At 49.6% G+C, this 22448-nt stretch overlaps 1 protein-coding gene across 1 annotated transcript in view; it reads right to left on the bottom strand.

Annotated features, from left to right (window-relative positions):
- Nucleotides 1-22448, bottom strand: part of TTC27 (tetratricopeptide repeat domain 27) — a 1783878-nt gene that overhangs the window by 1673875 nt on the left and 87555 nt on the right. The window contains exon 2 of the mRNA XM_069607906.1: nucleotides 9398-9572. Within this exon, the coding sequence (XP_069464007.1) occupies nucleotides 9398-9572 (175 nt within the window). The remainder of the gene's footprint in view (nucleotides 1-9397; nucleotides 9573-22448) is intronic.

Here is a 22448-nt window from a genome sequence, read left to right as displayed (position 1 = left end):
CTTATGGTGTATTGCCGGATACATAGTTTCTCTGTGAGGTAGCTTGGGGACTTCAGGGAGACAACTTTGTATATTATGCAGCAGGATTTGAAGAGGATACTGGCTTGCAGCAGGAGGTGGTGCAGTTGGATGTGGGTTCGAGTGATGTGGTTGAATTGGTGGAGTCATTTGATGAGTCATGCTGCAGCATACAGGGCATAGCCATGGAAGTCGCCGGAGAACCTTTCAAATGGGCACTGCCGCCATCCAGGTGGGAAAGGGCCAACGCATGGACAGCAGGACTCAAGTCGTTTTCTGGAATGATGGACTTGATGTTCCACAGGATAGAAAGTTAGTACGAAGCATTTTGTGTCTTCCTTAGTGCCTGATAAAATGCTATTAATGGGTTTGAGCGAGATGGTTAAAAACAGAGAAAGCCGATAACTACCAGCTTCTCAGTTTCCATGCCGGCAACCCTAATGTAGCATTTATTTACCGTCCAGCCTTTGCTCTAACAAAAGGTTTTCTCTCTTTGAGCCTTCTGGGATTACCAGACCACGTGTAAAGTGGTTTTGTGCTGAACCACTTTCTGTCAAGGACCATGTTACTGCTCATCCTGCCTCGACTACTTTGCCTGTTCTATTTACAGGGGCCTTTTGGCCAGGAGCCACACCTTGCATTCAAACTGCTTGCCTCCTCAAAAGTATTCACGAAGAAATCACTCTAAACATTCTTTCACCTGACCTTTTAGGATTCTAGAGCAGGGGTCTCCAACCTTTGGCTCTTCATATGTTTTGGACTACAAGGAACAAGTTACTTACCTGTAACTGTTGTTCTCCAGCATGGGTCTGGCATGGATTCACATGCTCATGAATATTCCCCGTCGTCAGGCTGGGAATCCTCGGTAAAGAAAAAACCAGCATCAGTTTCGTTTCTGATCTGTCTTTCGTAGTAATAACCAATCACTGGTCTCTGCGTCATACTGACCACAGCCAATGACTGCCCTCTACCTAAGCACCGCCTCTGGCAGCCATCTTCAGATTTGGAAGCACGTGAAGTGGCAGTATGACCAAGTGAAGAGCCGCAGAGGGGTAGGCGGGAGGGTTCGCATGTGAATCCATGCCAGACCCATGCTGGAGAACAACAGTTACAGGTAAGTAACTTATTCCTTCTCCAGCATGGGGTCTGGCATGGATTCACATGCTCATGAATAAAGAATACATAGCAGTACACACATGCACAACCACGGGAGGTGGCAAAGGCTCAACATTAAGCATCACATAAACTCAACATTAAGCATCTTACCTCCTCACCAGGCTCACCTCAGGCGAACAGGTTGCGCAGCACTGCTTGGCCGACCCTGGACTCCTCCCTGGAATCCCGGTCGACGCAGTAGAATTTCGTGAAGGTGTGCGTCGACCTCCACGTAGCAGCCCTGCATATGTCCAGCAGGGGCACACCAGATAGGAACGCCGTGGTAGCTGCGATCGCTCTGGTGGAATGGGCTCTCGGACGGCCAGGCAGCGGTCGGTTTGCCAACCGATGACAGTACATGATACAGCCGGAGAGCCATCTGGAAATGGAAGCCTTCGAGAGAGCCTTCCCCTGATTGACAGGTCCAAAGTTCACAAAGAGTTGTGACGTCTTCCGAAAACACTTCGTGCGGTCTACGTAGAACTTCAGCGCTCTAGCCACATCCAGCGAGTGCAAAGTCCTCTCAGCCGGCGACGAAGGCGACGGGAAGAACACAGGCAACACCAAGGGTTCGTTGAGATGGAAGTCCGACGGCACCTTGGGCATGAAGGAGGGGTGCGTCCTGAGCACTACCCTCGTGTCGTGGAAAGTCAAGTACGGGGCCTTGCAGGAAAGGGCCTGGATCTCTCCCACTCGTCGTGCGGAGGTGATGGCCACAAGAAAAGCTGTTTTCCACGATAGAAACTTCAACGGGGCCGAGTGCAGAGGCTCGAACGGAGGTCCCATGAGCTTGGTCAGCACCACGTTGAGCTCCCACGCCGGGGCCGGAGCCTTCACCGGCGGGAACGATCTGAACAGTCCCTTCATGAACTCTTTCACCAGACGATGAGACCACAAGGACGTCCGCCCCGTGGTTCTGGTGTATCGGGAGATCGCAGCAAGATGAATCTTGATGGACGCGTGTGCCAGACCAGCTTTGGCCAGCGTCAGCAGGTACGGCAGTACTTGGGGAGCCGTAATCCGTAGAGGGTTAATCTTCTGTGCGTGGCACCAGACAGAGAACCTCTTCCATTTGTGTCCGTAGCATTTAAGAGTCGAGGACGCCCTGGCCTTTGCAAGAACCTCTCTGCAATCGGCCGGTATGTCGTATCCTCCAAACTCTAGCGCTGCAGGAGCCAGGCCTGCAAGTTCAGCGACTTCGGGTCGTGGTGGAGGATGGCGCCTCCTTCCGTGGAGAGTAGATCCGCGTCCGCCGGCAGCTTGATCGGCGGGGACGCTGACAAGTCCAGAAGGTCCGGGAACCATATCTGCCTCGGCCACGCAGGTGCGACGAGGATCATCCTGCACCGTGACCTCTTGAGCTGGTTGACGAGCCGGATTAGCAGAGGCAAGGGAGGGAACGCGTAGAGGAACAGGCCCTCCCAGGGGAACGAGAAAGCATCGCCCATGCTCCTCGTCTGGGGAAACCTGCTGGCGAACCTCCGGCACTTGGTGTTCGTTGCCGTCGCAAACAGGTCGATCTGGGGTGTGCCCCACCGTCGGAAGAGGCGATCCACCAGATCCTGCCGTAGTTCCCACTCGTGGCACGAGCGCAGCTCCCTGCTGAGTGAGTCGGCGATGGTGTTTATTATCCCTGCCAGATGAAACGGTACCAGAAAAATCCCTTGGGCGACGGCCCAATGCCACAGGTCCTGCGCCTCCTTGGACAGCGCTGGGGACCTGGTTCCGCCCTGTTTCCTGATGTAAAACATGGTGGTGGTGTTGTCGGTGAAGATCCTCACCACCTTGCCCTTGAGGGACGGAAGGAAGGACCTGAGGGCCCAAAACACTGCACGTAGCTCCAGGACGTTGATATGCAGGGACTTCTCCGTCGGGAGCCAGAGTCCCCTTGCGTGCAGATTTTCGGTGTGCGCTCCCCACCCTTCCAGGGAGGCATCCGTGGTCACAGTCTCCTGGTGGGCTGGGGTCTGGAAGTCCATGCCCGCCGTCAGATGCGCGCGGGTCCCCCACCACCGTATCGCTCGTCGGAAACTCTCGTCGAGCTTGATCCTTTCCTCGAAGCTGCCCGTCGTCTGGATCCAGCGCGCATCCAGGAATTCTTGCAACGGGCGCATCCGGAGCCTGCACATGGGAATGAGGTAGATGCAGGAAGACATCATCCCGAGGAGGGACTTGATGGACCTCACCTTGGCCGCGTCGGCCACCAACATCCGTTGCACCTTGCCCAAGATGGTCCTGGTCCTCTCCTCCGACGGGGAGGCCAGAAGGGACACTGTGTCGAGCCTCGCTCCCAGAAACAGTGCGACTTGCGCGGGCACCAGGTGGGATTTGGCGTAGTTCACGGAGAATCCCAGGTCCGTGAGGAGTTGGACGGTCCTTGCCGTGTGGACCACGGAGAACTCCCTCGTCTTGGCGCGGATGAGCCAGTCGTCCAGGTAGGGGTAGACGTGAATCCCCTCGCGGCGCAGCTGCGCCGCCACCGGTGCGAGGCACTTGGTGAATACCCTGGGTGCCGACCGTAGTCCGAAGGGGAGGGCTTTGAACTGGTAATGACGCCCTTGGACCACGAATCTGAGGAATTTTCGGTGCCCCTTTAGGATGGGAATGTGGAAGTAGGCATCCTCCAAATCCAACGACGATAGGAAGTCTCCTTCCTCCAGCTGACCCAGGACGTGCTGGAGGGTGACCATCCGGAACTTCTGCGCCTTGATGAACTTGTTCAGACGTCGCAGGTCTAGGATGGGGCGCCATCCTCCCGTCTTCTTCTTCACGAGGAAGTATCGCGAGTAGACTCCGGAGCCCCGAAGCCTCTTTGGGACGAGTTCGATGGCGCCCTTTCTGAGCATCGCCTTTACCTCCAGGAGAAGTTGAGGGACGTGAAGTTCTTTCCTGGCCACGGGGGGGACGCGCGGGCACCTTCTTTGAAACTCGAGCGCGTGGCCCCGGGCCAGGGCGTCCAGCACCCAACGGTCGGTGGAGATGGACTCCCACACGCTGACGAAGCCCGCCAGCCGGCCTCCCACCGGGGTGCTTCGGTGGGGGCCCGACCCCACGGCCGGTTCAATCCTGCTTGGACGCGGCCTTGCCGCCTTGACCTCCTTGGCGACGACGGCGGGGTCCGCTAGACTTGCCTCGTCCTCTGTAGGCCTCTTGCGATGACGAGCGGGCCGCTTGACGGTAGGAAGCGAAACCGCCGCCGGAACCTTTGGAGGCGCCCTTGCCTCCGCCGCTCCGAAAGGGCGTTCGTCGTCGCTGCAGGACTCCAAGGGCCCTGGCCGTCTCAGTATCCGCCTTGATGGCCTGAAGGGAATCGTCCACTGTCTTCCCAAACAGGTTGTTCCCGTCGAAGGGCATGTCCAGGACTCTGGTCTGGACGTCCTGCCGAAAGTCTGTAGCTTTGAGCCATCCACGACGTCGAAGGCAAACGCCGTTGCCCAGCTGGCGGAACCCAGTGTCGGCGATGTCCGTCGCCACGGTGATGGCGTGGTCCGACGCCACCTCACCTTCCTGCAGGATCTCAAGGGCCTCCGCCCTCTTGTCGTCCGGCAGAAAATCCAGCAGGGGAGCTATCTTGTACCAGAGCTCCCTGTCGTAGCGGGCCACGATAGCCAAGGCGTTGGCCGCTTTAATCGTCGTCGCTGCCGACGAGATGACTCTACGTCCCATAGCATCCAATTTCTTTTCCTCGCCGTCCGGCGGGGAAGTTGATGTGGAGGCCGCACCCCCCCCCCCCGCTTTCTTCCTGGCTGCCGCGGAGACGACGGAGTCCGGGGTAGGCTGCGCCCGGAGGCATAGGGGGGCCGTGTCCGGGACCCGGTACTTTTTCTCGTACCGGTCTCTTCTAGCTGGCGTCGTGGAAGGGTTCTTGAGGAGGGAAAGGCCCTCATCCCAAATGTCGTCCAACAGAGGCACTGCGAGGACCGTCTTCCTCTTGGCCTCGCGCCGCTGATAAAGGAAGCCTTCCTTTTTCTTCTCCTCAGGGCAGAGTTGGAAAAGCTCGGAAGCCCTGGAGATCATGGAGTGGAAAGATCCGATCTAGTCGGGCGGAGAAGCCCTGGTGGGAGGCGACGACGGAAAATCCTCGTCGTATGCCTCGTCGTCCGTACCCGTCGCTGCCGTGTCAGTCCCCGTATCATCCCCTCGGGTGGACGGGGAGGAGGGCTGGACGGGGCGCGACGGTTGAAAAGGAGGTGGTGGATGGATCCTTCTTTTCTTGGTGGGGGGAACACCAGAAGGTCCCGGTTCTGGATCCCCCGACGGGAGAGGTTCCTCCGTCGGTAACGGTAGCCTCGTCCTTATCTCGGAGCATAAGGACTGTATGGCCAACAAAATGGCCGCCGAGTTGTCTTGCGGCGCTGGCAGAGGGGAATCCGACGGGCGAGCAGGGGCCCCGTCGGTATCCTCGACGAGGTCGTCGTCGTCGTCACCTGCGTCGGGGTCCATTCCGACGGGCTGGCCTTCTTCCACGCCTAGGCCGTGGCTTAAGACCTCGATCAGCTCCTCTTCTGAGGTTGAGGCCGAATCTACGACGACGCCATGCCCCCCCTTCTTCCCCACGGAGGGTTTCACGGGGGTCCTATCGATGGGCACAAAGGAAGACTCCCTCCGCGGAGGCAGGGAGATTCTGGGCCCTGAGGTCGCCACCACTGGTGTAGCCACCACAGGCTGAGCCAGGGCCGCCGCGACCGTTTCGATAGAGGGCTTGGTCGGATGGATCAAGGCCTTCACCACCTTAGGTGCGCTCACCGCCTTATCCTTGAGGGAGGGGGCACTGCCACGCTCCTCCTCTGCCTTAGAGCTCGACCGGGGCCTCTCCAGGAGCTTCGCCGGGTGCTCGGCCTTCCTCTTACCCGACCCAGAGCGTTGGCTCGTGGTTGATGGTGCCGGGGAGGGTGCGCCCTGCCTGGCGCCCGTAGAGCCCGACCGTTCGGCGCTCCCGGTGCCAGCGGACTCGCGGTGCTTGGCCTTATGTTGGGCCCCCGTCGCCGGGGCGCCCTCAAAGGTCTTAGAAGACCGCTCGGATTTCTTCTTCTTCTCGCCAGACGGGCTCTTACCCTCCAGCCAGTTGGCGAGACGTTGATGGCGGTCCTTCATGGTCCGTTCCGACATGTTGCCGCAAAACGCAGTCCTTCTCCACGTGCGTCTTGTCCTCATGAAGGCAGTAAAGGCAGAAAGAGTGTTCGTCCTCCTTGAAGACGTTCTGCAGCTGGCATCCAGGGCAGACCCTGAACAGCTTTCCGGGCGTCGAGCTTCCCTTCTCCTGGGCCATCTCCGAGACCGGGCCTGAGAAGCTTCTGGAGTCCTCCGAAGCGTAGCTCGACGAAATCTTCACCCTTGAGGGGCACAGATGAATCCGACACGGGTCCCCGTTGATCGGATGTAGGACCGGTGGAGCTTGAGGCTCTTTTGACCGAAAGAATCGAAGTTTTTTGTGAAAAAGCGCGAAAAATAGCACTAACGCTCCAGAGCAATAGCACGAGGATCCCAACACATGAACGTGCGGTAAAAATCTGAAGATGGCTGCCAGAGGCGGTGCTTAGGTAGAGGGCAGTCATTGGCTGTGGTCAGTATGACGCAGAGACCAGTGATTGGTTATTACTACGAAAGATAGATCAGAAACGAAACTGATACTGGTTTTTTCTTTACCGAGGATTCCCAGCCTGACGACGGGGAATATTCATGAGCATGTGAATCCATGCCAGACCCCATGCTGGAGAACTATAAGTAACACTAGTCATGAAAGCCAAAAGGTGAGGGATGATGGGCAGCTGTATTCCAAAACATCTGGAGCGTGGAAGGGCTCAGATCTCTAATCTGGAGAGTTGGCCCATCTATCGTACGAGTAGTATAGCTCAATGGAAACGTGCTCATCTTGGAAGCAAGACGACAGAGCAACAGGTTTGAATCCTGCATCCATGCTTCGAAACATCGTAGGTATTAAGCATGTTGTAAATAACCAATTCTATTATATATCTTGTCTTCAGATGCTCAAGTAGAAGTAGCTCTTCGGTCTACCATTATGATTCTTAAGGTACAGCCTCTAGGACCAGAAGCGATCCTCAAGATTAAACGTTTCCAACAAATTGTACAGTAGCCCAACTTTGATCTCCTCGGTAGAACGTTTCCTGGATATCCCAACATTCCCTAGGAGATTGCGCTGCCATGGAAGCATGTTCTTATTGAATAGAATAACCACAAGCTTCCTCTGCTGAGTAAAAGCCTCAGTTATTTTCTTTAGACCACAGTCCAATTCCTTCAAACATTTTCCACTTTTCCAGGGGATGGGGGGAATCAAACGACTGATCTTCAAGTCAGTCACAAAGAGGCATGCCTACACCATAGTTTTGAGAAATTTCTCGGATAAGGGCAATGGAAAGAGAAGGCCAAACAGCGGATCCACTTGGCACCACTGGTCATACCACGCCAGCATGGGCTCTAAGTGATCCGACCGCAGCCGAAATGTTCGCATGACAAAGGTGCGAACTACCAAACGTTTGCACCCTTCTCATGCAAACAACCATAGATACTCACACCCAAACACACACAACACACCCATAACACCCCCCCACCCACACCCTCAAAACACCCCCACCCACACCCACAACATAAACAAACCCCACTTACCTTCTTCACGCTGGGTCCCTGCGGCGCCAGTTCCCTTTCACTTCCATGATCGGAAACTGGCGCCGCTGGGTCCTTTCCTTTTCTTTTTTTGTTAACAGAATGATTTGGGGGTGTCCCCGGCAAACCCCACTCACTATACTAAAAAGTATAGTGAGCGGAGCGATGCGGGGGACACCCCTAGATCCCCCTTTTTTATTTGTATTTTTTACAATGCTACCAAAGGATCGAACTTTTGGTGTTCGAACCTTTGGTGGTAGCATTTTTAGACCTAATGGTTCATGTGAACCATTAGATTCAGTCAAAACGACCAATACCCCAGCATGAACATGGTACATTTTCCATGTTATTTTGACATGCTTCTGTTTAAATTGATGCTTTTTAAAGTTCAGCTTGGAGCGAGCAATTGTGTTAACCGTTTACTTGTTTGAAGTAAAGTGTTGTCTTTTTTTGAAAATCCAAATCCTCTGCTCTCTGAGATCAGGGACAATTACTAGTATTTGGCAGATTTCAAGATCAATACCTTATTAGCACATGAACTTGCCAGTGCTGCCCTTTGTTGCATACCCATCCTCTCTTTACTCCCTTCATGATTTACACATTGCCAGTGTTTTTAATTAGTTCACTGATGGTTTCCACAGATGCCGTCACCAGTAGTTAGAAACTGTGTGCCGAATAATCAGATTGGCTACCACACACGATTCCAGCTGGACTGCAGTTACTGTGGATGGGACGAGAACACTAGCACATGAACACATCTTCCCAAAATCAACTTTGTCAAAAACGTTTTCTGAAAGACTCGTTTGAGAAAAATACCTCCCTCGAAAACACTAACCCGAATACACACATAAAATCACCTATTCCTAATGAATTACAATACAGTTCCCTTTTTAAATTTGGATGGTATTTACTGTCCATTTTTGTTTTTGTGGGTAGCGCACTACTGATTGGCCCCTTTGGCAAGTGCTCCAATCGCAATGACTGCCTTATATGACGACTGATAAAGGCGGGTGATGTCCGGCCAGAAGTTGTCAGGGGGCAGGGACTGCAGAGCTCCACAACCATTGAGTTGGAACTTCACACATGGCGACCGCGCACCATGTGCTCTACTTCCTCGGACAGGGATATGCAGGTGGGTAGGAGTGGTGGGATTTGGGGGTGAAGTCCAATAATGGAGCAGGAAGAACGGAAGAGGAAGGAGTCGAGGTGTGTGGGACAGGGGAAGATGGTCGCATGGCACAGGGGTGTGTCCAGTAAAGAAAGCCTAAAGGCAAATATCTGGAAGTCAAGGACGAGCCAGCCTTCATTGACAAAGGGAGACATTGAGAAATCAAGTCAACTAAAAGAGTTGGCATTTTTACGAACAGTCTTAACAGGAGGCCTTTTTGGTATTGGAGATTTTCAAAGCGATTCAAGGGATTTCACAAAGAACAGGTACGGGAGGAATGGCCCACCATTGACATGCATGCTAAAATACTAGTGTTACCTCTTATTGCACATCAAACGAACCTTGCCAAAGAGGGTCCCTTGTGTGATTAGAACATATGACACTTGCTATAAAGGGAACCTGTGAGACCCCAAAGTTAAATGCGGAGTACTCTACCTTTCACCCTTTTCCTCCACAGCAGCGTCCAGGTATGCTGCAATCTGCTTCTCCAGGTAGCTGTCGATCTTTTCTTCTACGGAGGCCGGGGCAGCAAACAGGTCTTGGACGGCTTGACTGAAGAACATGGACTCAAAACTTCCATCAAAGAAGGACAGCAGCAATGATTCACTTTCTGGAAACGAGAACAGCTAGCGTGAAACTCTAGATGCACAAGCATACAGTACATGCCAAAATAATATTTAGTGTTTAACTGAAAATTCATTTTAAAAAAAAGCATCAAAATCATACTTCTGAAATGAAAGGTCAGCAAGAATGTAAATCATCTAAAGTAAATGGGAGTCGGGGCATTAATCACTTGAAGTTTACAATCCTAATTGTCAGGTCGCTAAAAAGAAAATAATAGCGTACAAGGAAAGGGAGGATGCTTAGCCTAGCTACCATGTCAGGCTATTTCACGAGTGCAAAAAATCCTTTGTAGAGGCCAGTGAATTGAGATGGTAAACTTCAGGTATGGCGGACAAGAATGAAATCCTGAAATAATGTATTAACAGACAAACTGGCCAAAATAACAGTCTTGAAATAAGTACCAGCAAGGACGCTTAACACGTCGGGGTTGTCACTGAACACACGTCAGGGTGTTCTGTTTGCGAAATATAGGTCTTGCCTTTGATTAAAAACTGCAAATGTTATACAATTTCAAATTGTAGGCAACACTGAATCAGAGTATGCAGCTTTACTTAATAAAATATTACATTTTTTAATATAAATATGGAAACATCTCTGACAACATCGGATCACAAGGATGTCACTTTTTGAATTCAGAGCAGGTGCAAAATATCCATTTGGCATACATGCTTTCATTAGTCCAGGGATGATTTGATAGGTCATAATACAAGGAGTACAGCCATAATACAATGTATTTTAGGCTGTTTAACAGTGGCACCACAAGAGGGGCTTTTCATAAATGTAATTACAACGTCAGTATTTTGATGTATTTGTCCTTATATGCTGTGGTACTGACATCTTGCCTAAACCCACCAATAAAACATTGCCAGTAAGAATGTACGTAGATGTTATGTTATAAAGCCTGTACACTGCACCAAATCCCCACTGTAGTGGCATCAAAGTGCGTAGACTTGACTGGAGTTGGCATACTGTGTCCCTGCCCAGCGTAGCCAGACTTTAATCTGCAAAGGCAAAAGTATTGGGGCGGAGTGGGGAGATACGTTGATGGGAAAAGAAGTTGCAGGTGCCACAGATATAGGGGAGAAAGGATGAAAAGTAGGGTGGTTTAGTGCTGCCCTTTGTGCATGAGAGTCCAGCTAAAATTGACCTATCAACAATTTCTGCAAAGCAGGACTGTCCCAACATGTTTGTATTCCTCTAGACTCTAAGAGATACCAATAGGTAATAATTAAATTAATAATTTGTGGCTGCATGGGGCTTGAGATGTGCTCAAGGGGACTCTTAAAGTATGCTGGCTATTTGTGCCAGAATATATTTAAATCATTCCCACAGGGTAAACTGTGGAATAATACTTCTGGGACTGCCAAGCCTATAGGTCAAATGTGGACTAGTGAATGAAGGTGGAAAAGAAGGGTGCAGAGCGAGCCAACATGGTCCGTTTGCGAAATGCCAGCACATTTAGAAAGCTTACTATTCTTAATGCAGGAAGTTCCGATGAAAAGATTGATTCGGTATTTATGCCAATGTCCTGGGTCACAGAACTGTGAACTCTTCCAGTTCACGATGAAATAATGTAATTGCTGTGGAAACTTTCTTGAAATATAAAATTCAATGCTTTACGTTTGTGAAAATGCCTTGTGAATTTGAGATCGTCAAAGGACACTGGCTTGCAGAAAAGCACAGAGAGGAGTAGGTTATGCAATCTGGGGAAACACTTGTGGCCATCAAAAGGTTTTGCGGCATGGCTCTATAGCAGTCACCCGAATGACCAGCTAAGAGACACTCTGGCCCATCAAAAACTCCCTACCGCAAGAACGGAAGACTCCGCCATGGAGAAAGGTTTACGGTCTTTATTATCTAACAAAAACAACAGGGATCACATTAGGAAAACATGAGTTCTCCAGGTTTCTCGTTTTCTGAGCGTGTGTCACCCTGTTTTAACCAGGCGTGACGTCACAAAACCAAGCTCTGTCCCCAAAACCTATGAGCATTTACATTTGTCAGTTTAGGCGAACTAGGCATATAATTCTATTATTGGATAGCCATATCTGGTGGCTCCTCCTGGGACCCCCTCTGCATGTTTCAATCTACAATTTTGCAGGGAGACCATGGGCTCCTAAAATATATATCTTCACGTGAAAGGTAACTCTGGATTGGGCAGATGGATCCTCCCAGCGCTGGGGCGGTTACCAAGCTGAGTGTACCATCTCAAGGCAATGAGAACGAACATGGAGGGGCTGTGAGTTTCCTAATGCGACCACCTCTGATCACCTAAGCCTGGGAAAGTGCATTCAGTTGGCAGTATGTGAGAAACTTGTATCTTTCCACCTCTGATTTGGTGGAACAGCTTCTCTGCGTCCACCTCGATTGAATGGGCACTGTGTTGTTTCGCTAGCACATGTGTGTTGAGACCACGAATTTGAGATCTCTTGACTGTAATGATGTGGAGTTTAGTCTGAATTTCTCACAGGTGGCTCATTGTCTTGGTAACCAGGAACTTTTTGTATCCACTCATCCTTGGCTGGGTGCTTGCCTCTGGCTGCAGCAATTGTGTCGACTCTTCCATGTTTTCGAAGTCTGTCTCCCCTTCCTCATTCATTTCAGTGGGCCTATAGCTTCCATATTTCTCCTTATGGCTTTTCCAAGTTAATGGAAGTGAAGCATATGCAAGCTTGGTGGAAGCATATTTTGGCGTCTCGCGGTTCAGCTTTGGTGAAGAATGTGACTATATATAGATATATATATATATATATATGTGTTCGTCATCTACCTGCGCAAGTCATAAGCATGTGTTTCGTGCCTATATGCAATAAGCTAATGCACGTTTGTGTAGCTTCGTGAATGGATGGCTATGTACTTCCTCTCTAAGTGCGGCTACATCGGGATGTCAGTGATGACGTAATTGAATTCTTGATTTGCAATCAGTCGTCATGTGGTCAGTTGACTTGATAGATGGCATCTCCATATCCTCCAGCACATCGACTGGGTATGGCCTTAATAGCTGTCTGAGTGAGTAACGTTTCTCACATCTGCAAAACATTGGCGATGAATGGCCTGGGAGGGAGGTGCATCTGTTATGTCAGTCTTCGGCCTCAGAGTTGTGTGGCGGTCATGAGGACCATACTTGGACCTCAGTTTTCAATCCCCCCTCCTCTGGTTGACATGTTGACCACACTACCTGCATGACTCTGTTCACGTGTACCTTTGGGAGCCAAACCTTTGTTATCCCTCCAAGAGGTCCACCGTACTTTGCATGGTTGTCCAAACTCCATGTCAAGTTACTGCAGTCTCCCCCAGAGGGTGGATTGGGGGGGGGGGGGGGGGAAATACCAAACCCATTTCCCCCCAATGGTCACAGGTGCTGAATGGGAACTCGAACACCGTTCCGGCCGGGTATAGAGGACACTGCGTCAGTTGCGATTTCAGTGTATTCCGTAGCTTTGTATCTTCACATCCTTCAGTTTCTAAGTCTACCAAAACTTTCCACCCTATGGTCTTTTTGGTAATCTTTTTGCATTGTGTGATGGCTGTTCTGATGACACAAAAGGCGAACACCACTAGTACCAGGGCTGTCACCTGTACCTCGAGTCCATTGGCTATGTTGGTATCCATGAAAAGATATAGGACAGCCAGCCTTCGTCTTTCCCTACAGTATTAGTTTCTGCCTCCATCTTAGCATGCAGCTATGATAACCAGGTAATGGCCTCTGTCGGGTTCCCATTGTCTTCATCATGGGCAGGAATTAATGTACAGCAAGAAGAGCCGATCTTGGCGCAAACACCTCCTTACTACAGCCGTGAGCCGGTCTAGAACATATCTGTTCTGCAAAGTCATTAACCTGACTGCTCGTAGCTCTTCCTTGATGGGCCTGAACCCTTTGGCAGTTGAATTTATCATCTGCCTCAGTTCCCAATGCGTTATTTCGAGCCATTTGGCTATTGTGCTAGTTTGTACTGCTGGACGGATGGACGCGAAGTACATTTCTGTTCTGCTGAACAGTCTGCGCTCTGGTGGTATCGCATCCAGGGCCTGTTCCATTTTTGATGATGGATAGTTCCCGCTTTTCACTCTGGTCAACCCTACATATCTTTTCTTCCTTTGGTAAGTATTCATTTTGGGGAATCTGTCGGCTTTTATGTCCTTCCGGAGCACTACCGGTGTGCTCAACTGTATGAGTGAACATATTCCTCCCAGTCGGGTGGCAAATCCAGGTATGCCCTCGACCCGCAGGCTCGGTAGTGGTCCATAAGCACTGCGGTTCAGACCTTCACGCCTGGTACCTCCGAGATCTGCTTACACCCCTTATTCTCTCCAACCTTTAGTGGGCCATCATTCTGCAAACAAAGAAGTGGTATAATGGCCATGGGCGCGCTTAGTTTTCCACACATGAGCAGTTTTGCGCTCGCTTCCCATTCCTTGAGGCAATTGTCGTTTTCCTTTTGCGCTTCCACTGGAACCGTTCGGAGCGCATGTGCTTTGCTCCCAACCACTCCTTCCTTCCACCCATCCGCTGTGTATACTCCCTTGGTCCTGTCTTGGGGCACTAACTCCTATTTTGTCACTACCCTAGTTTCTCCCTTTTGCAGGCCTTCATTAACATATCCTATGTTCTCGTCTGTACTCCAGTAATCGTCCATCATTTGTTGAGTCTTGATGCAAGTATCCTCATCCAGGAACGTCTTTCTGGACATCCATCTTAGTGTGGCTAGTCTCCCTCGAATCGTCCTCTTGTGCAGAGTGAGAAATGCATGAGGCATTGTGCTCTGGCCTTTGGAATTTCAGTTGCTTAGAATGTCCTGGATGCACCCATGGCATAGGGGATGAGCGAACAGATTCAACAGCCATCTCCAGTGGTTTGCTTTATACCACATGTTTGAAATACGGGCCGAATTAGTTAGATAAGTATTTACCTGGCTGAAGTCTATGTCTGCACTGCGACCAAGTCAGAATTTTGTGGCACGAAATGGAAAATTTTGCGGCACAAACCTTTATTTATTGCAGCATTTTTGCAGCACAATTTTTATTGACTACAGGGTGCAAGATTGGCACAGTGCAGGAAAGAGGCATTGTGCAAGGCTACAAGAGAGCCAGGGTGTCATTATTTGTACCTTTTGTATCAATGTAATAGGAAGAGTCCTAGATGTGTCTGACTTGGCAGAATAGTGTTTGTTTTGGCTACGTTTTTTGGTTTAATGTGCATGCCTATTTAAAATCAACAGAATTGATCACTATCAGTTAGAATGGGAATATTTTCTGCATTACATGTTCTCCTATGCCCCAAACACCCACACATCTCTCTCACCCAACACACCTCACACGTTTCACCAATTCCCCATCACAACTTGCACTAACGAACCTCACTCCCAGTCAGACCTACTCACATGCTCTGTCACTGTGCCAAGTCACAATTTGCACTCTCCAGTCCCTGCCAAACTCCAAATCATACTCCCAACTACCACCTTACGCTCCCCAATAACTCCTGCAGTATACAGCCCTTCATTCTTTCGAGCCACTTCTGCATCTTCAATCCTTTCTCCCATTCTATCACACTCTTCCCTCATCCTTTCTTCCACTCTGCAGCTTACTGCCCTTTTCCGACCAAACCCTCTGTTTTTTGGGCCACTGCAACCCCTGAGCTCACGTTCCCTCCACTTTCTACCCACACCATCCTTGTCATGATGCCTACCTCCAAGGAGCCAGACCAGGCCCAGCTATCCCAGAGGCAGACATGTCCCCAAGGGAAGTCTCAGCAGCCCCAAGTAGGGGCCCTTTGGACTCAGTCCTGGCGCCTTTGGCCCCAGCTCATATTGGACAACAGTCCTGGCGCCATAGGCGCCATGCTCATAAAAGATGACTGTGTTTAAAGGTGATTGGTGTAAACTTACCTGATGCAGACCATGCTGCAACATCCGGGCCAACAAGAGGCCTGAATGGGACTACCTTCTCTTTGGGGACTACTTAACCACACGGGTGTGGCCGGAGGAAGAATACATGCCTGGAACTACTTTAAAGGCTATTTAAGCCACGCCAAGCAGCAACTCACGCTTCGCGTTGTTCTGCATCTAGCAGCTGGACGCTCACCGTGTCTGCTCCTGCATCCTGACTTCTGCCACGCCCGCCAGCATCCTGGAACACCTGCAAAGGGAGAAGAGAAGAGGTGAAAGAAGAGTCCTTACCTGCTAAATCCGCATTCCGGAGACATTTCGCCAACGATCCTGAAAAGGAAGACATTCATTTTAAAAGCACATCGCATCGATCGCTGCAGCGCCGCATTCCACTCACCTTTACTAGGCGCCTCCATGTTCATCAGCGACCATTTGGATCCGCAACCACATTTCAGCGCCTAGGGAGAAAAAGACAAGAACAAAGGTGAGCTAGGGAACAGAATAAGAAAACCTTAATTTGCCATCAAAAGACTTACCTGTTGGGTCATTCCCACTTCATTTTGGGTCGGTGCCGCATCCTGGCATTTCCGGACCCCGGCCCATAAGGGGGAAAAAAGACACAAGCATTAGTGCATTAATGCAAGGACACTAAAGGAACCTCTCATCAAACAACTCACCTGTGTTTCCTTCGTCGGTTCCATTGCTCATCTCGGAATCTTTGTTCTGCACCTGAAATAGAGACAACGGACAATTATTATTTCGGGCTCATACTTATAAACTGAATTCTCACAGTACTTTACCGGGAAGGTCAAGCAAACTTGAACTCTCTACAATCCATGATCCAGTGAAGTAACTGGATTACATCGCGCCCCTGCATCAGAAGCAGGATGGAGAGCTTGTCCTTTCAGACCCTGAGGTGAGACTTCACGGGGAATCACAGAAGGGTTTCGTGGAGGGTGAGAAGGGAGTGCGAGGCTTCCACATTATCCCGCAGATTGTTTATACTCCCTTTTCACACACAGAAGGATATTTCTGCGAGTCAGACAAGCCAGATTTGAAGGTCCGGTCCTGTCCATCTTCCGAGTCCTGCGCTTCACCATAGAAGAGGCAACAGCACTCCAAACCAGGCCTGCACCTCCGTGGGAGTCAGGTGAGCGTAACAGAACGCGAAGCCTACCTACAATTTCCCACCCGGGCGCTATGGAAACTTCGGAGACAGACCAGCTGGCCCAGCTTTTGGGGGAATTACGGTCAGAAGTACACTCCGCCCGCCAGGAGACTAACGCTCTCAAAAGAGAACTGATCCTATCTAAGGAAAGAACTGATGACCTGGCCAAACGGTTGTTGCAGGGTCAGGCAGGACAAACTCCTTTACCTAGTTCCGGGGGTAATCCCACTTCTATGATTTCGAATAACCCGGTACAAATCAATCTACCTGGAAACATGCCTTTGGCCCCGCCTGAACGTTTTGCTGGGGACCCCAAGAAATATGCCGTTTTTATGAACCAATGTCGCTTACACTTCCTATGCAGACCTGAGGCCTTCCCTAATGACCAGACCAAGGTAGCTTTTGTATTATCTTATCTCAGCGGCAGTGCTGCCGAATGGTCAGTTCCTTTGGTAAATCAAGATGACCCAATTCTCCAGGATTTTCAAGGCTTCCAGGCAAGCATGGAAACATTATTTGCTCGACACTCTCAGGGACAGGCCCTAGACAACGAACTGCTATCCTTACAACAAGGTAACCAGGATCTCTTATCTTACATCGCCACCTTTAATAGGTTGATTGTGGAAACTGGGTGGCCAGGGAATAAAAGGATCACATTATTTCATCGAGGTCTGCGCGGAGAACTTAAAGACGTGCTAGCCCAAATAGTAAATCCACCCCAAGTCTGCGCGGAGTACATAGACCTTGTGGTCCAACTTGATCACAGACTTCAGAATAGAAAAGCAGATCGATCCAAGTTTGAAACCAGAGTTGATCAAAACTCACGCTAACCCCAAGAGTACCGACTTTTCAGAACCTATGCAAATCGGTGGAGTTAAAGGACCGTTAACGCAGAAGGAACGGGAGAGAAGGCGGCAAAAGCAATTATGTCTCTATTGCAGAGCTTCTGGTCACTTTCTACGAGATTGTCCGGTAAAACCACCTAAGAAGGTGGTTGGAGCTACTGACAACAATTTAACTGAACCTGATTCGGGAAACGACCAAGCCCGACAAGCGTAGAGGTCCGCTTGCCGAGCTTGAAAACAAACTCTTTGACCTCGCATATCATGCCAAAGGTCCTCGTGGATCCGAAACAGCCTCGGCGGTTGCATGCTATAAAGGCATAGATCGACAGTGGAGCAATTGGAAACTATGTAGATCGTGAATTGGCCTCCAGGATTAACCTCCATCTCTGTCCGAAACTAACAAGGATGTCATTACTACAGTTGATGGAACCGAAATAGCCTCAGGGCCGGTAACTCATTCCACTACAGAAGTGACACTAGTGGGTCAGGATGGACATCGGGAAGCTATTGTGTTTGACGTAATCAAGGCCCCACAGTTTCAAGTAATTCTAGGAATTCCTTGGTTAGAAACACATAATCCTCGAATAGACTGGCGAGCAAAGAGAATAACCTTTCCTGATTGTGAACAAACTTGTTATCCAAGAAATACAAATATGGGCCTGGCCTCAGTAACTTCCGCCACTATACAACTACCGGCTGAGTACCATGAATTCTAAGACGTTTTCCAAAAAGAACAGGCCAACACGTTACCTCCCCACCGGTCGTACGATTGTCAAATCGATCTGGTACCCAATGTTCAACCGCCTTGCAGTAGGATTTATGCTCTTACTGAACCTGAGAACTTTCATTTGCGTCAGTATTTAGATCAGTACCTTGCCAATGGTTTTATTCGCCCGTCAAAGTCTCCTGTTTCCTCAGCTCTGTTCTTCGTGCCGAAAAAAGAAGGCGACCTTAGAACATGTATTGACTACCGCGCCCTAAATAAAATAACGATTAAGAATCGTTATCCTCTGCCTCTGATCCCTGAACTTCTCGACAAGGTAAAGATGCTTGTATGTACACCAAGTTAGATCTCCGGAGGGCTTATCACCTGGTGCATATAAAAGAAGGCGACGAATGGAAGACTGCATTCCGCACCAAATATGGGCGCTTTGAATATCAGGCAATGCCCTTCGGATTGTGCAACGCACCTGCAGCCTTTCAATACTTTATGAATGACGTTCTTTGCGAACTTATCGATGTTTGTGTCATCGTATATATCTACGACATCCTGGTGTACTCCTCTTCGGAATCCGATCACAGAAAACATGTCAGGGCAGTTCTTGAAAAATTGCGCCAGCACAAACTGTTTGCAAAACTCGAAAAATGCGTTTTTTATACCACAGAAGTCGAGTTTCTCGGATTCATCCTGACACCTAAAGGAGTCCGAATGGACTCGCGAAAGGTGGACGCCATCCTCAAATGGCCATCTCCTAGCTCTGTGAAGGGGGTTCAGAGCATGCTTGGTTTTGCCAATTTTTATCGAAGATTCATCACGGAATTTTCTCGAGTGGTCCAACCCATCACAGCTCTCTTACGGAAGAATAAACGCTTCGAATGGACTCATGAGGCAGAACAGGCCTTTCAAGACCTAAAGACTAAATTCACCTCCGCACCTGTGTTGAAGCATCCACGCCAAGATCTCCGTTACATTGTTGAAACCGACGTATCCAGCATAGCCATGGGAGCTGTCCTGTCTCAAAGGGATCCAATAACTAACCAACTACACCCTGTAGCCTTTTGGTCCAGAAAATTCTCAGCTCCTGAAATTAATTACGCAATCAACGACAAGGAGTTACTAACTATTAAGTCTGCCTTCAAAGCTTGGCGTCATTACCTCCTCGGCGCAAGACACACCATCACAGTGATTACAGATCACAGAAATTTGCAATATTTAAAGACGGCCAAAGCCCAATCATCACGTCAACTCCGATGGGCTTTATTCTTCGCGGAATTTGATTTTGTAATCACATATCGCCCTGGTTGCAAGAATGGCAAAGCGGACGCTTTATCCCGGATTGGGATGGAAGAAACAAATTTGAGTTTAGAACCTGTACTGATTATACCTGAACAGAGAATTTTGGGTTTGACCTCTTTACAAACTATTGAGGACGTTCAAACTCGAGTTAAACAACTATTAGACTCCACAGCCTTACAAGAATGGAGCCAAAAGGGGTCACACTTTTCCGTTAATAACGATTTACCGTATTTCCAGGGGCGATTATTTCTGCCTAACAAAGAACTGCAAGAACACGTTATTGCCCATTATCATGATACATTAATGGACGGACATCCTGGTATCGGTAAAACTGAGGAAAAGATCAAATGACAATTCTGGTGGCCATCCTGGAGAAAAGACAAAATCTTTCGTGATGTCTTGCGGAGTTTGCGCCCAAAATAAAGATCAAAAGAAAAGACCAGCCGGTCTTCTACAACCTTTGGATATTCCACCGGCACCTTGGCACACCTTGTCGATGGACTTATTACCGACCTGCCTCCTTGCTATGGATACAACACTATCTTGGTGATTGTGGATCTCTTCTCCAAAATGTCCCATTGTATCCCTTTAAAAGGGTTACACTCAGCCTCCATCTTGGCCAAGGAATTTCTGGAGAACATAGTTCGTATGCATGGTTTTCCATCCATATTAGTCTCAGATCGAGGAAGCCAGTTTATTTCCCATTTTTGGAGGAAATGTTGTCAACTGGCGCAAATTGATGTACGACTATCCACCAGTCACCATCCCTAAACCGATGGCCAAACCGAGAGAACTAACCAAACCCTTGAACAATATCTTAGGTGTATGTTGCACCAATCTGAATGCAATTGGAAAGACATTCTTTGGATCGCAGAATATGCATACAACAATTCTGTACATTCTGGAACAGGACAAACCCCTTTTTACACCTTGTATGGTCATCATCATCCTCGAACCTCAGACCTGGACCCTCCTCAAAACCTGGAAATGCCTGCGGTAGATCATTTGCATTCCACGATAACCCGAGCTTTCAAAGAAGCTACGACTCATCTTCAGCAAGCCAAGAGAAAGTACAAAGAAAATGCTGATTTACATCGAAGTGAAGCACCTCCGTACCAAATAGGGGACCAGGTGTGGCTAGCAACTAGACATTTACCTCTCAAAGGACCGCGGACTTTCAACCCCAGATACATAGGACCCTATCCCATCAACCCGGTGGCCTTTAAACTCGATCTACCAGCGAACATGCAAATTCATCCCGTTTTCCATGCCTCACTGTTGAAACCGGTGCAACCAGGAACCAGACTGATCAAACCACCAGAATTCAGATTGATAGGGAATTAGAATTTGAAGTTAAAGACATATTGGATTCCAAGGTGTTAAAGTCAAAACTCTTCTATCTAGTTGATTGGAAGGGGTATGGACCTCAGGAGAGATCTTGGGAACCAAGCGACCATGTAGACGCGCTGCGATTAATACAAAAATTCCACCGAAAATTCCCAAACAAGCCAAAACCTCCAGAGAGAACAACCTTGGGAGGGGCCTTGGGAGGGTGTACTGTCATGATGCCTACCTCCAAGGAGCCAGACCAGGCCCAGCTACCCCAGAGGCAGACATGTCCCCGAGGGAAGTCTCAGAAGCCCCAAGTAGGGGCCCTTTGGACTCAGTCCCGGCGCCTTTGGCGCCAGGCTCATATTGGACAACAATCCTGGCGCCATAGGCGCCAGGCTCATAAAAGATGACTGTGTTTAAAGGTGCTTGGTGTAAACTTACCTGATGCAGACCATGCTGCAACATCCGGGCCATCTAGAGGCCTGAATGGGACTACTTAACCACACGGGTGTGGCCGGAGGAAGAATACATACCTGAGAGGAAGAATACATACCTGGAACTACTTTGAAGGCTATTTAAGCCACGCCCAAGCAGCAACTCACGCTTCGCGTTGTTCTGCATCTAGCAGCTGGACGCTCACTGTAGCTGCTCCTGCATCCTGACTTCTGCCACGCCCGCCAGCATCCTGGAACACCTGCAAAGCGAGAACAGAAGAGAATAGGAGAAAGAAGAGTCCTTACCTGCTAAATCCGCATTCCGGAGACATTTCGCCGACGATCCTGAAAAGGAAGACATTCATTTTAAAAGCACATCGCATCGATCGCTGCAGCGCCGCATTCCACTCACCTTTACTAGGCGCCTCCATGTTCATCAGCGACCATTTGGATCCGCAACCACATTTCAGCGCCTAGGGAGAAAAAGACAAGAACAAAGGTGAGCTAGGGAACAGAATAAGAAAACTTTAATTTGCCATCATAAGACTTACCTGTTGGGTCATTCCCACTTCATTTCGGGTCGGTGCCCTAAGGGGGAAAAAAAAGACATCAGCATTAGTGAGCGAATGCTAAGACATTACCTGAACGCTCATTAAAGACTTACCTGATATCTACTGGAACTGCACCTTTCACTTCGGGTCGGTGCCATATCTCCGGCATTTCCGAACCCCGGCCCTGCCCCTATGGGGAAAAAAAAGACACAAGCATTAGTGCATTAATGCAAGGACACTAAAGGAACCTCTCATCAAACAACTCACCTGAGTTTCCTTCGTCGGTTCCATTGCTCATCTCGGAATCTTTGTTCTGCACCTGAAGAGGCAACAGCACTCCAAACCAGGCCTGCACCTCCGTGGGAGTCAGGTGAGCGTAACAATCCTCTTTGCGCTCTTGCCCACTGCTTTACCCTCTGACCTCCCTCTGCTTTCTTGGAGACAGCAGCTGTCACACTTAAAAATTGTTATTTTTTTTGTTTTGTTAAGTATTGCATGAGTCGGTAGGGTCAGCAAAGGCCCCGTCATGCAGATGCAGCCCCCGTCATGCAGATGCAGCCCCCCCCCCACCAGGCACCGATTACAAATGGGCGCATAGGGTTGCCTACAATTTCTGCACATTTAAAAGCG

Source organism: Ambystoma mexicanum, chromosome 4q, assembly GCF_040938575.1.
Source record: "Ambystoma mexicanum isolate Mex_15411 chromosome 4q, UKY_AmexF1_1, whole genome shotgun sequence".
Lineage (NCBI taxonomy): Eukaryota > Metazoa > Chordata > Amphibia > Caudata > Ambystomatidae > Ambystoma > Ambystoma mexicanum.
This window is presented reverse-complemented; position numbering and strand designations above follow the sequence as displayed.